The sequence below is a fragment of the Musca domestica genome, unplaced genomic scaffold, assembly GCF_030504385.1.
Source record: "Musca domestica strain aabys unplaced genomic scaffold, Musca_domestica.polishedcontigs.V.1.1 12, whole genome shotgun sequence".
Classification (NCBI taxonomy): domain Eukaryota; kingdom Metazoa; phylum Arthropoda; class Insecta; order Diptera; family Muscidae; genus Musca; species Musca domestica.
Genome location: NW_026712155.1, coordinates 4888542 through 4902212, shown reverse-complemented (window position 1 = coordinate 4902212; position 13671 = coordinate 4888542). Strand labels below are relative to the sequence as shown.

At 35.6% G+C, this 13671-nt stretch overlaps 1 protein-coding gene across 7 annotated transcripts in view; it reads right to left on the bottom strand.

The window, feature by feature from the left end:
- LOC101891306 (transforming acidic coiled-coil-containing protein 1) overlaps positions 1-13671 on the bottom strand; it is a 72249-nt gene that overhangs the window by 4937 nt on the left and 53641 nt on the right. For 4 of the 7 annotated variants that reach the window (XM_011296151.3, XM_059118110.1, XM_011296149.3 and 1 more), the window contains 6 exons: positions 4413-4855; positions 4232-4314; positions 4080-4151; positions 580-684; positions 350-511; positions 138-287 (listed from right to left, as the gene is read on the bottom strand). In XM_011296151.3, the coding sequence (XP_011294453.1) occupies positions 138-287; positions 350-511; positions 580-684; positions 4080-4151; positions 4232-4314; positions 4413-4855 (1015 nt within the window). The remainder of the gene's footprint in view (positions 1-137; positions 288-349; positions 512-579; positions 685-4079; positions 4152-4231; positions 4315-4412; positions 4856-13671) is intronic. The other 3 variants (XM_059118109.1, XM_059118112.1, XM_020038438.2) reach the window with 2 other exon arrangements.

Sequence of the window (13671 nt, the reverse complement as noted above, 5' to 3'; positions counted from 1 at the left end):
TCATCCTCTTTTTTCTATCTTTCTTCGAGTGAAGTAGTTGCGGATTTCCGTACAGCTGTCCATCTTAAAATCAAACCAAAGATTTCCTGGGGTATTACCCAGACAACCAGTCCTTTTACTTCTTTAAAACTACTTACATTTCCAATTGTTGCATTGCATGATTTTTCATTTTATCATATCGTTGCTCCTGTAATCGCAGATTTTCGGCATTTTTACGATTTTCTGCTATTAAGTTTTCTTCATTTCCTTTTAATTGGCAGGTCATTTCTTTGCTCTTTTCATATTTTCTACAAAGAACAAAACATATTATATTACAAACAAAAAATGTTTAAATGTTCAATATACTTACACATGCAAATCGGAAAATGTGGTTTCCAGTGATGTTAAATGATGATAATTTGAATCACGATCGGCCTTTACTTCGGCCAATTGTTTTTCATAATTCTGTATTAACTGTTCCTTTTCGGCAATTAATTCAGCTATGGCTTTTTCATATGCTTCAATTACCCCACTGTACAAAAAAAAAAAAAAGAGATTTGATTAACACCATTAAAATTAATTAAAAAAAGAAAAACTTACGTCATTTTCGCCACAGTTTTGTCTTTTTCTGTGATACGTTTTATTAAAGCTTCTTCCCTTTGTTCAGCTTCTCTCAGTTTCTTTTCAATATCCTCAGTTTTGAGACTGAAAAAATAGAAATAAAATTAATTTTTAATTACAATATTGTGTGGCAATTTTTGGCAATCCGCAAGTGAGCTAATGTATTACAAATATCAACAAGTTGTATATTCCATTATGGAGTGTTTAATTTGCACCAAATATGTACTCAAACAAATTGCTAAAAAAAAGATACACGAACCAATAATGAGTCATTTACAAGCAACAGAACAAGAATAATGCGACAGCAAAGGTCAGATTGCCGCAAACACTGTTTCCAATTTTTTTAGTTGTAATTATTTTCGAAGGCCAATAGAATGGCACTGTTGTAAAGAAAATAATTAAAAACAAAGGTAAAGGAACAAAGACCGAATGGAACAAGCTACCACCACCAGCTGGAAGAAGATCAATCATCTCTACCACAATTTGTAGCCATGCCAAAAAATTATTGTCAAGCTACCAGACCAATTTGGGATCTCTTTTTCATACAAAACGAGAAAACAATTGAAGGGTTTCTTAATCTATGATGACAACAATTGTTTATTATACAAGTATAGCCTCTACATTTCTTTGACCCTTTGGACTATTCCCAAGTTTTCAAGGTTATGTGCCATTAGTAGCAGCAACATGTCGGAAACAGTGTGCAAAAAGAGTGTGTGCTGACAACATGTGGAGAACGAACATCTCTGTACATTCATTCATTCAATACAAACAAAAATGACAAAAAATGTTGATGACACAAAACGAGAAAAAAAGCCAGGAAGAGTTTGATACATACAGAAAATCGATAGGGATGCAATATAGAAGATAAAGCTTGTGGTTTAGCTGTTGTGGGGCAGATATTATTCTAAATTATCCGCGATAAATTTATAAAATGGGCGATACATTTCCTAATGGGATTTAAAGGAATAAATCTTATATTTGGTATTCCAAAAAGTACTTGGTTAGGGCTACAACAATCAAAATTAATCCAGATTGCATATAAAAGACACAGCCTGTACAACGTAAAGAAGAATTTTATCAACAGATATATTTCATACGAACGTTGTTGTTTTTAGTTTTGGTAATAGCCAAAGTGTTTCGACTTCCACGGTAACGTTGTGAGACAGAATCTGTTAGAAACGTTCGATAAGATTGAAAATAAACAGGAAAATAGTTTCCTAGGGAAGGTATCACAAAAATTGGAAGGTTATACTTCATTTTGGGTGTGACGTAAGCTGCACCAAAAGAACTTCTCTAAGTGTGAAAAAACGCAGAATATGACACTAAAATACTAAGGGAAATTATGGGAGGATTCTTTGGAAATATGGTCCAACTCTCTTAATTTGTCTGGGCCCTAGAGTAATTAAAAATTGCAGGCATATGGACTTTGAATATAAATATATATACTTTGTTGGGGTTTTTTTTATAACAGTTGGTACTTTGGCATTCTAAAGAAAATGCAATTTTTGAAACAAGTGACAAGATCACAATTTTTTGATTAACATTTGCAATACCAAATTGCAAAATGGTTACCCTATGTCCTCTATAGAAGAAGTCGCATGTTGGCGGACTATTGTGACTAACATTTCGAGGGATAAAACGGCCCGGAAACTTTTGCTGTAGAAAAACAAGTAAAAAACATTAAATTCGACCGGGCCGAACTTTTAATACCCGCCACCATTGGGTAAAGAAAACATTTTTATATAAAAGTATTTGAATTCAAACTTATTCCACTTTAAACTACAAATACCCGATAATGCTGTTAAATTTTTCAAAAAACCTTAAAGTGGGTTAGGCCGTTATATGGGGAACATTCCAAAACGGGAACATCTATAGAAAATTTTATATTTCGTGGGTAAATGTGACTAGGATTATAAAACCTATACATACAATGTTTCGCCACGGGAGCTAGAACCCATTATGACCAACAAGGACCAATTTCTAAACAAATCCGTTACAAAAATTGGCAAAAATCATCAAAATGTCGAATATTGGGAAGAACCATTAATGGGGGCTATACAAAAACGTGGACCGATAAATCCTATTTTCCATACCAACCATCCTAGACACTATACAAACTGTTCGGCCAAATTTTGAAGCTCTACGTCATATAATATGGGCTCTATCGTGATTTCAAGAGACAGACGGATATCGTTATATCGACTTAGAATTTTATGCTGATCATGAATATACATACTTTATGGGGTCTTCGACGAATATTTAGGGATGTTAAAAACGGAATGACAAATTTAATATACCCTCCTTCTCAAGGTGGAGGGCATAATGAAGGTTCCGTTGCTTATCTGGCACGTAGCACCGAGTTTTTGAATGTAAAATTCGCCAAGTTCAATGACATTCAGTTTCGTCCATAAAACAATTATTAATCATATCTCGATAGCGAAATTCATTCACGGTTACCGTTAGTCCAATGACCCTGCCTGATCATAGACCACACCACACAGTCACACAACAGTGAGGTTGGGGAGGCGGCTTCACAATAAAAAGTTTTGTGATGTGTCCACCGAGGTGGTACTGGGCCTCAATAGTCTAGTTGAGTTTTTCAGTGGAAATAGGGGGTAATATTCTTATTTTTTAAGGATGTCATCAACAAAAAATACGTCGTTGTTCTTGATCAGCCGGCTTCAGATCTTCTGTTAACTCAACTATATAGAACCGAACAAGATTCAAATATTTATGCACAAGGCGGTTTGTGGAATGCCCATAGAATGTACAGGTCCGGGTTTTCTTCAACACTTTGGGTTAGGGCAGAAATATTCTCAGTTGTTATTGAGCAATGTACCGGTGTTTTATTCCACGCATTTTAAACTAATTTCAGCAGCTCTATTTCTATTTTAACAATATCTGTATTGCAGTTCGAAAAGTGCTTCACCACAACCCAAAAAATGGAATGGAATGGTGGAAGATTCCGAAAGAACAAGTAATACAAAAAAGCTCATTTCGTTGGAAACCCTTGTGGAATCCAAAATGACTTTGGATAATATAAACCTTCTGACAAACGAAATATACTCTACATACTATGGTGGAATTGAAAAAAGAAGCATTGGTAGTTCTTTGCTTATATTTTGTGATTTAAACGTTCATGAAAATATAAAAGGAATTAATATTGACCTGAATTTTGCTTATGAATGTGATCAATGCGATGACTGTACCAAGGACAATGTTACAGAAAGTTACAAGATACTGATTCCAAAACAATGTGTATTTAAATTTCTTCAGCACAATGAATATTTAGATCAGGGGCATTTGTGTTTGAGATTTATTGAAGTTTAACTTTCATGTTGGCTGCCATAAATGCAGTGGCCTTCTGTGGACAAGTTATAAAATTCCAAATGCAATCACAACATGCATCAAAAATACAACCCACACCCACGCATTGAAATAATTTTTTTTATGGGGACATACAGGTCATGAATACTTACACTTCATTTTTGACTTTCTTTTCAAGTTCATCCATTTTATAGTTGATCTGTTTATCATCGGGTTGTGTGGAACTATATAAAAGGGGGGAAAAAGAATTTTACACAAGGTTAAGGCCACAACCAATAGAAACGGAAATTCAAACGCAACTTACTTGGAATTTTCAAAGGTTTTATTGCAATCGTTATTATCTAAACTCATATCCTTAATCACATCGACACTCATTGTGGCATTCTTCTGCGAAAAAAAAGTTGAAACAAATAACATACCAAGATTAGGAAATGAATCATGGGAATAAAAAATGATATTATTCATAAAACTAAGTTATACCATACCTTTGTTCCAGGTTGGGGTAATTGACGTTTATTCTGTTGTTGTTGTTGTAGTAACAACTGTTGTTTGACTTCTTGTGACCGTTCCTTTAGCAATTTGGCACTTGAGGATAATGCAGGTCCTGTTACCGATGACCGACCGAAACCACCAACACCACCACTGCTACCTAGCGATGTCCTGGCGTTATCTACAACAAATGAACGATTTGTACTTTCGTTAAGCTCGTCCTCTTCTATGGTTGGACTTAGACAAGGATTATTATTGAGATTAGTGGGTATTTGTAGGTGCAGTTGTTGCTGCTGCTGTTGCGTTTGTTGTCCTTGATTGACCGGCACAGGGCAGCCGAGTAATGGATCAAATTTCAATAGCAACGAACTGCGATCCACTGGTGTATTGTTATTGCCCTTGGTTAGCAGATAATCGAAATCGGATGGATTCAGAATAACTGCGTTGGTTAGAGAGGTGGTCACATCACACACAGGCACACACAAAGTAGATGGATGAATGGTGGGTGTTAAGTGCAACAGAAAAATAAAAACAAACATAGAAAATATTATTTAATTAATTAATGATTAGTGAAATTTGGTTAACAAAAATAGTAATATTTATAAGTACAATCTGTTTGTGTTTATATATATTATATAAGCTGGTGAACACTCATCAGAACACGAATGTTAGTAATTCTACTTTGAATGTATTTAAGAACTATCCCCATACACGGCGGTATGGGGATCGCAAACAAATGTTGTAATCTTCTTATTATTTTGGTGGAACTAATCTGATATTCGAAATGTGGGAGGAAGATATCAACTTAAAAATAATTCAGTACCAAAAGAACCAAAGTAGGGCACTGTTGGCTATGTGATACCCTATACAGAGTGAGATGAAAAAACTGCAACCAACTTCAGACTGCTGCCATTTTTAAGCCACTCGTCCGAGAGCTCTTAAAATTATTCCAGTGACAGTTCATTATATTGTTTACAAACCTACAAAAACTATTTGATTTTTAGATATTTAATTCGACCTTTATTATATATTTTTACAAATTCAAATTTAATAAAAAATGAGCTCGAGGTCTTTGTTGTTGTTTAATTATTTATTATTTTCGATATTTCGTCCTCCAACGGAAGACATCATCAGGAACAATACTGTTTAAACATATAACAAAATTTTACAAAATATCGCTGAGCTTCGACGCCGACCTTGTGTTGCTGCCATCTGTTTTGTCACTGCAGCATTCCCTTCTTATTGTATATCTTTGTTTATTTTTCTAATCAGATGTCTGTAACTGTTTGCTAGATTCTCTGTGTCTGTTTTGTAGTTTATTCGTTGTGATGTTGGAGTATTCATTATGTGTAGAGTTTCCAACATAAGTCGCTTTTGGTAGTTGTTCTCGCACTGTAGCACTCTCACTCTCTCTAATTCTGGAATTAGAGAGAGTGAGAGTGCTACAGAATTAGAGAGAGAGTCCAGAATTAGAGAGAGTGAGAGTGCTACAGTGCGAGAACAACTACCAAAAGCGACTTATGTTGGAAACTCTACACATAATGAATACTCCAACATCACAACCAAAAACATTTTGGTGAGAATTTTCCAGAAAAAAAGTGATTCGTGTTTCGTTAGAGCACACTCCAGCATTTAAATGTGAATGTCTCGTACCATCGTTATCGAGATACTGGTAGCGTAACCCGATTTCAAGGAAGTGGACGGAAAAAAACAGCAACATCAGCAGAAATGGTTCGAAAAATAAAGAAGAGACTTGATCGAAACCCGCGAAAATGGCTCGTGAGCTATACATATTCGGCAAATATTGATACAAGAGCTCGGGATAAAGCCATTAAAATTTCAGAGAGTGCAAGAACTTACACCGCAACGGAACAGAAAGAAAATAGACTCAAAAGAGCTAAGGAGTTGTTTCGCTTGGTCGAAAGTGGTGAACTGCCGAATTTGGTTTTCTCCGATGAAAAAACATTTGTTGTCCAGCAGTTTGGAAACAAACAAAATGATGGTGTTTACTTGCCAAAGAGGTCAGCTGAAAATGTGCAACTTCGGTTGACCACCAGAACTCAAGCGCAGGCCATGGTGATGGTGTGGGCCGCCATAACAGCCGATGGTCGATCAGAATAAATGCCGAATATTATCGCGAAAATATTCTGGAGGGTGTACTAAAGCCTTGGGCACGCAAACATTTTTGCCGCAGACCTTGGACATTCCAACAGGACTCGGCACCATCGCACTCAGCACGGCCCACCAAAAAAGGGTAACAAAATGAGTTTCCTCGCTTCATTCGCACAATGGCCACCAAAATCTCCGGATACCAATCCGTTGGACTATTGTGTCTGGGGTATTTTGGAAAGCAAGGTTTTCCCAAAAAAACCTCAAGCAAGCGCTTCGCCGGGAATGGGCCAAAATACCGCAGAGCAACATTCGGGCAGAGTTTGACGGTTTCTTTGCCCGTTTGAATGCCATAATTGGTGCCAAAGACGACCAATTCGAACAAATCTAAACTTATTTTAAAATTTGATGCTATTTCCGACATTTTTTGATTTCATTCAATAACATTTAAAAATTGTTTTTTTTTCAGTTTTTTTTACCTCACCCTGTATATTAAGCAGATAAAGGTTGAGGGTATCAATCTGTCGACAAACCCGACTGATACTCTTTAACTTGTTTCTGTATCAAACTTAGGTCATTCAGGTCTTCATCCCACAAGAGAACACTATTTTGAATAATCATTACTCATATAAAATGTAAAATTAATATCTAGTTTCCAGCAGACTTAGAACAGCCCCATATTTTTTAGTTGTTATGTCCCTCATCAATAAGACGTAGGGTATATTTATCATTCGGTTTGCAAAACTTTTAAATTTTCCTTGGAGGCACCATAAAATAAATTTAGCCATTTCCGTCTGTATCTCTGTTTGTCGGTGTAGAGCTCCACTATTAAATATAATTTTAGGCAGGCATTGAAAGAAATCGCAAAGATAAATATTGAATGAAGCTTCGCACTTTGGTACCATCTGATTTTCGACATTTTGACCCAAATCATCTGTAATTTGTTATTTCAAGCACTTTAAGAGTGGTTTAACGTCTCTTTAAAATATTCAATGCTGTTATATAAAAAGTATCAAAAGTTCGTTCTAGCCAAACGCCAAGCCAATTTCACTTATTTTAAAAATATAAATTTCACCGTTCGATTAAATAAAGCCGCCAAGAAAAGAATTCCAGAGTAAATTTTAATTAAAAATCAAACAGGTGCCAAGATGTGCACCTCCCTGTATTTCGTAAAAGTAAATGTGAAAAGAGATAACGTAAATAAAACGGTGCGGTTAGACAATTCATGTTTTTGGCAAACACTCCCCATGTGAAGTTCTCGCACGTTGACATTAAAAGAGTACATAGAATGTTCTCTCTTTCTCTTAGACATATGTTTCCGCATTAGTAACATACTCATCGATATCTAATGATTGTATGGCGAATGCAGAACAATAAAGAAATCGAAATAAAATACCTCTTAACCGGAAGGAACAAAGAAATATCTTGACACACAAACACACGTACACTCTTATACAAAAAAGAAAAAATCAATTTGAACATAAATTAATACGTAGTAACTGTAGTAGGTGTCGGGGTCTATACACGACACTACCGAAGATACATAAGTAGATTTAACACTTGGGTCATGGGTGTAAAGAGTAGAATGGCAATATTGGATTTTGTTTGAGACTGCTGACTTATCTCAATTTGAGGTGTTTGTTCAAATTGTTTACTTTGCCAGGGGGCGGACAGCAGAACAACAAACGAAAGGAGGGCGCTGTGACGAGATGTGGTTGATTGGTTGTTTAGTGGCTTTTGTTCGCTTTGGCTACCGACATTTCATTAACATTTCCGCATAATTGTATGTGAGTCACATACGAGCGAGCGAGCGGCAGTAATAAAGTGACTCAAATACATAAACAAAATAAGAAACCCTTGATTTAACAGTTTAACAGCGAAAGGTCTTATTGGTGAGTAGACCGAAAAAAGAAGTATGACAACCAGCAAAAGTAACTGGAGAGATAACTACTCCAAAAATATCTAAGAAAACAGAGTCAGCAATTTATGTACAAGTTCTTATGGTACTACATTATTATTGAAGAGAGGAGTACCTATATTCTCGTTCGTAAATGGTTTGACAGGAAATGTTTGACAAATCGGGCAAAAAAGGCACTCTAATGAAAATTAATATTTAAAGCCCAGCAAACATTTTAATATAAAATTAGCAGATTTAATTTTGTAAAAAAGTTGCAGTCATAAATGCGAGAATATGTAAAACTTGGTTCATGAAATTTATAAAACCTCAAAATGTTTCTTTCTTTCTCATCTCTATTGAAAATAAGTTCTGCATTGAGAAAATTAAAAATCCCAATAAGCCACCTACTAACAGATGTAAAATGATGTAAAAATATAGCCGTTATACTGGGGTCTATACGACGACGTGGACCTGCAGAGGTAAGTTTTTCGTAAGACATTACAATATTCAAATACGAAACTAAAAAAAATCTGGTGAATAATGTAGTTATACGAAGACGTGGACCTGCATAAGCAAATCTGTCATAGACCATTAGGAATTCTAAATACGAAATTTTAAACAACTCAGGTGAATAATGTCTCTAAAATCATAAAAAATTATCGAATTTCTGGGGTAGTGTTGGGATATACGATATCGTGGACAATTCGAATACACCGAATATAGGGAGGTACCGGTATATAGGGGATATATGAGGACCTATATATAAACAATACTCTTCCAGGGGGTAAAGTAATCAGAAACTTAAAAACGGAATGACGAACTGGAGGGTATAGCCATACCAATTATGGTGGATGGTATAAAAAACATTCTCCCTACATTATTGGTTTAACGTACCCAATATTATGGTGTTTGAACCAACTCGATTGACGGACATCGCTATATTGAATCCAAATACTCTCAAACGAATATCATCCAAAAAGACCAAAACCGAAATAAGACTTTTAGGTTAGGTTAAAGGATACGTGGTTATTTGAACAACTATTCCACTTGGTGACCTGCTGGTCCATTGTGTTCATCCTACTTGAAGTAAAATTATTTAAGAAAGGAAAGAAGGAAAGGTAAGAAAATAGAAAAGAAAGAAGGAGTTGTGATCAGCGTGTTATCTTTAGCCATTTTAGTCTTTTTGGCTAACCGAAATATAACTGCTGGTTCGGGCAGAATTTGCTTACACAGTAGCCTCTGTCTAACTCCAAAGAGATTTGGACAGTGGCAGAGTAAGTGCTCCACCGTCTCGGTTTTCTCCTATAATTAGAGTCACCATAACCACCGATAATTAGAGCCACCATAAGCTCTGCTTCTTGGAGACATTACATCCCCTTATAATCAGCCAGTTCTGATTGAATCTCCCAAGGTAGTGGTTGTGTAATACTTTGAAGAATGGTGGTTTCACTGAGCTGTTGATCTCTAGATCTACTGACTCAGATCCGCGTCTGGCCAACTCATCTGCTGATTCATTACCATATATGTTATTATGACCAGGAACCCAACAAAGTTTACAAACGACTTTTCCAGAGCATTACGGTATTTCAGAACAGCCATAGATTTGATTTTAAAAGAATTAAGAGCCTTTGAGGCCGCCTGACTATCGACATATATAGTCAGCGGGTCTATTCAACTCATTGATTATTTTGTCCAGCATCTCCATGGCTTTCTTGATACCAAAGATTTCTGCCTGAAAAACGCAGCAATCACTGTTTAATTTAAAGGATCTCCGGATATTCATGTATTCACAGAAGACCCCAGCCCCCGTTCCACTTTCCATCTCTGAACCATCGGTATAGACGGCTATACCGTAAAAGGTGGAGTGGTCCGGGTCCAGGTGTCTCTGTTGGGTATATGGATCTCCAGTGATTCGAAACTTTGCGTAGGTGATATATAATCACTGGTTACAGCCCGACCTTCCAATGTTCTCCACATACTCAAGAATGGCAGAGTGTCCAAAGGACTGACTCCGTCATTTACCCAGTGCATTGAGCCGCAGGGCACATCTAACACATAAGGATTTTATATATTATCCTTATCTCAATGAAGCATGATGTAGCCATAATAATAAGAGCAACAATTACTGTTCTGAAATAATTGCTAATATTTGAACATATTGTTTGACTATACTAACCCATTTTCTAGTTAAGCTAATGACATACACGATAATTTCAATACCAATTACAAAGCGCTTATTGTATTGAATTTATCATCCAATCGATTAGATTTATTGAAATTGATTTGAATAAATTACTCAGTTTATTTCACACGATTTATATGCGTCTAACGACGACTTTTCTGTTTGAACTGTGTCCATGAAGGGAATATATTAAAAATTGTCATTATCATTACGAGAATAAACAATATAAACAAACAAATGCACCCAACCCTCATAAAATGAGTAAATCAAAAATAAATGAAAGCACACTCGCAGCAGATACATAAATTCAAATTCATTATTTTTTGTTTTATTTTCATTATTACAAATCGATATTTTTCATTTGTTTTTTTCTGGCTGTAATGACAAAAAATGATTCGCCATTCATTCCGAGTTGTGGTATTTGCTAGGCCACAACAAATATGTCAGCCAGCCAGCAATGGTAGCGGTGGTTCGTATTCAATAGATAAATGCATGCAGCACATGTCTGATTTGCAAAGGGCGGAAAACAAGGTTGGATAACAGAGACCAACGACGCAGAGATGGACGGTGTGGGGGTTGTTACAAATCTGTGTTATTCCCTTTATCTAACAGTTGGAATCGCCAACCCGGTTTACACATTTCAAATACACATGTAATTCCTAACACATATGGTGTACAGTAGGAGGCAATAATTTTCATCGAATGGGGAAAGTCTTATCTAAATGTAAATATATGAGTCAAGTGATGACTGTATGGTTTCGAGACGAAACGACTAAAATGTACTAAAAATGCAATACTTTTTATTGGACAAACGGAATCAGCTAGAGTTCTTAAATATGGAATGAGAGTCACTAATTAAGTTCAGGATAGATGTAGTAAAGGCTTTTTGGAAATTTCAACTTTAAGGTTACGAAAAGTTCTAAAATGGTACTAAATTCTTAAATTTTAATATTTGGTATTATGTGCACGAATAGAGCTAAAAACTTGAAATTAGATATGAGAATCAAGTTTGATATATGAAGGTGGTTTGGAAATGGATACCATATGTGCGAACTGTACAAAATGGTACTAAATTTGGAACAGTTTGATTTAGGGTGAACGGATGTAGCTGGAATTTTGAAATTTTGTATTGGGTCCCTGTTGGTGGTAGTTTTGCGACAAAGTGAACAGATATTGAGTCCCTGTTGGTGTTGGGTTTGTTATAAAGAGATTGTTTTGGAAAGAGGTGACTTGTAGTACAAGTGTATGAAAAGCACTAAATAGTACAAAATTTGGTTCAATTTAGTATTGGGTGAAAAGATAGTACTTGAAATCTGAAGTCTGTGTAGCCTGAACATATGGAGGTGGTTTCGGAATTGTGTACTATAAATTTGGTTTTGAGTGACGGTGGCTTTTCAAATAAGAACTATATTAGTACGAAAAGTACTTAATGGTATTATATTTGGTATTGTGTGAAGAGAGAGAGAGATAGTTGGAATCCAGCAATTTGACATGCCGGTCTCTGTTGTTGTATGGAATTGAGATTGAAATTGTGCAAAAAGTACTAAATTGTACTAAATTTGTTATTGGATGAAGAAAAACAGCTGAAATCCTGATGTCACTATTGCAGTCTGCAGTTGAGATATGGAGTTGGTCTGGAACTGTGCTCCATAATTGTACGAAAAGTACCAAATGGTACTAAAATGGGTATTGAGTGAAGAGAGAGAGAGAGAGAGAGAGAGAGCTTAAATCCTTAAATTTAACAATGAGGTATCTGATGTTATCTGGAATCGGGATATGAAGTTGGATTAGGAAATGTGTACTAAAATTGTACGAAAAGTACTAAATGGAACTAAATTTGGTATTGGGTGAAGGGTAGAGCTGAAATCCTGACATTTGATATAAATGTCACTATTGCTGTCAATGGTTAATATATGGAGGTGGTTTTGATATGTGCACCATAATTGTACGAAAAGTTATATGTGTTACTAAAATGGTTATTGGGAGAAGAGAGAGCTGAAATCCTTCAATTTTACATTCAGGTCTCTCTTGGTATGTGGAATTGAGATATGTAGGTGGTTTAACAAATACAATTGTACAAAAAGTACTAAATTGAACTAAATTTGGTATTGGGTAAACAAATAGAACTGAATTCCTGACATTTGATAAAGATGTCACTATTGTTGTCTGTGGTTGAGATATGGACTTTGTTTTGTAAATGTGCCCCATAATTGTACGAAAAGTTTTAAATGGTACGAAATTGAGAATTGGGTAAAGGGATACAGCTAGGATCCCGAAATTTTTTACTGAGGTCTATCTTGATATCTGGGATTGAGGTGGTTTTGAAAAAGCTGTACTATAAGTATAAGTAAAAGTACCAAAGAGTACTAAATTTGAATCACTGTTCTGGTATCTTCCCCAAAAGAGTAAAACGTTTCAAAAAAAAAAAAAAAACTCTAACTTGGTCCGTCGTATTATTTATTCCAGATTTAGCTGAGAAGCAAACATGGAAAATATTGGACCATTGATTCTCACATGTGAAATCAGTGTGCGTTTTTATTCAAACTTCGCATGAAAATGTAATGTGTCGGTCCATTTCTTCCGATACCTCTCCCAAAAAGGGTCAACATTTCAATCATCAAAACTCTCATAAATGTAGATCCAATCAGTATGGTACTTCCCCCACAAAAGGAAACTGTTCTTCTGCCTACAGGAAGAAACTGACCATGGCAACATTCTGATTTTGTTTTTAAGTTGTATACATATATCTATATGCTTTCTAGTATGTATATTTCAAAACTTGTATGTCTAACAACACTCATTTATGACTGCCACTGTATGTGAATGTTTACATTGAAAATCTCAAGATTATTTCTCTTGCCCTGCTCCCACGAAACTCAAACTCAGAACAGCTCTTTCCATCGTGGCATAAATCGATGACAGAGGCTGGTGATGCATTCCCAGAATACATTCATTCAACACACACAAATAAACAACTATCTTCCAATTAAAATTTGTTCCCATTTTGGGGAAGTTGATTTTATTATCCAAATTTAGTCGGGAGTTTCATTCACAATATTTCAGAGAT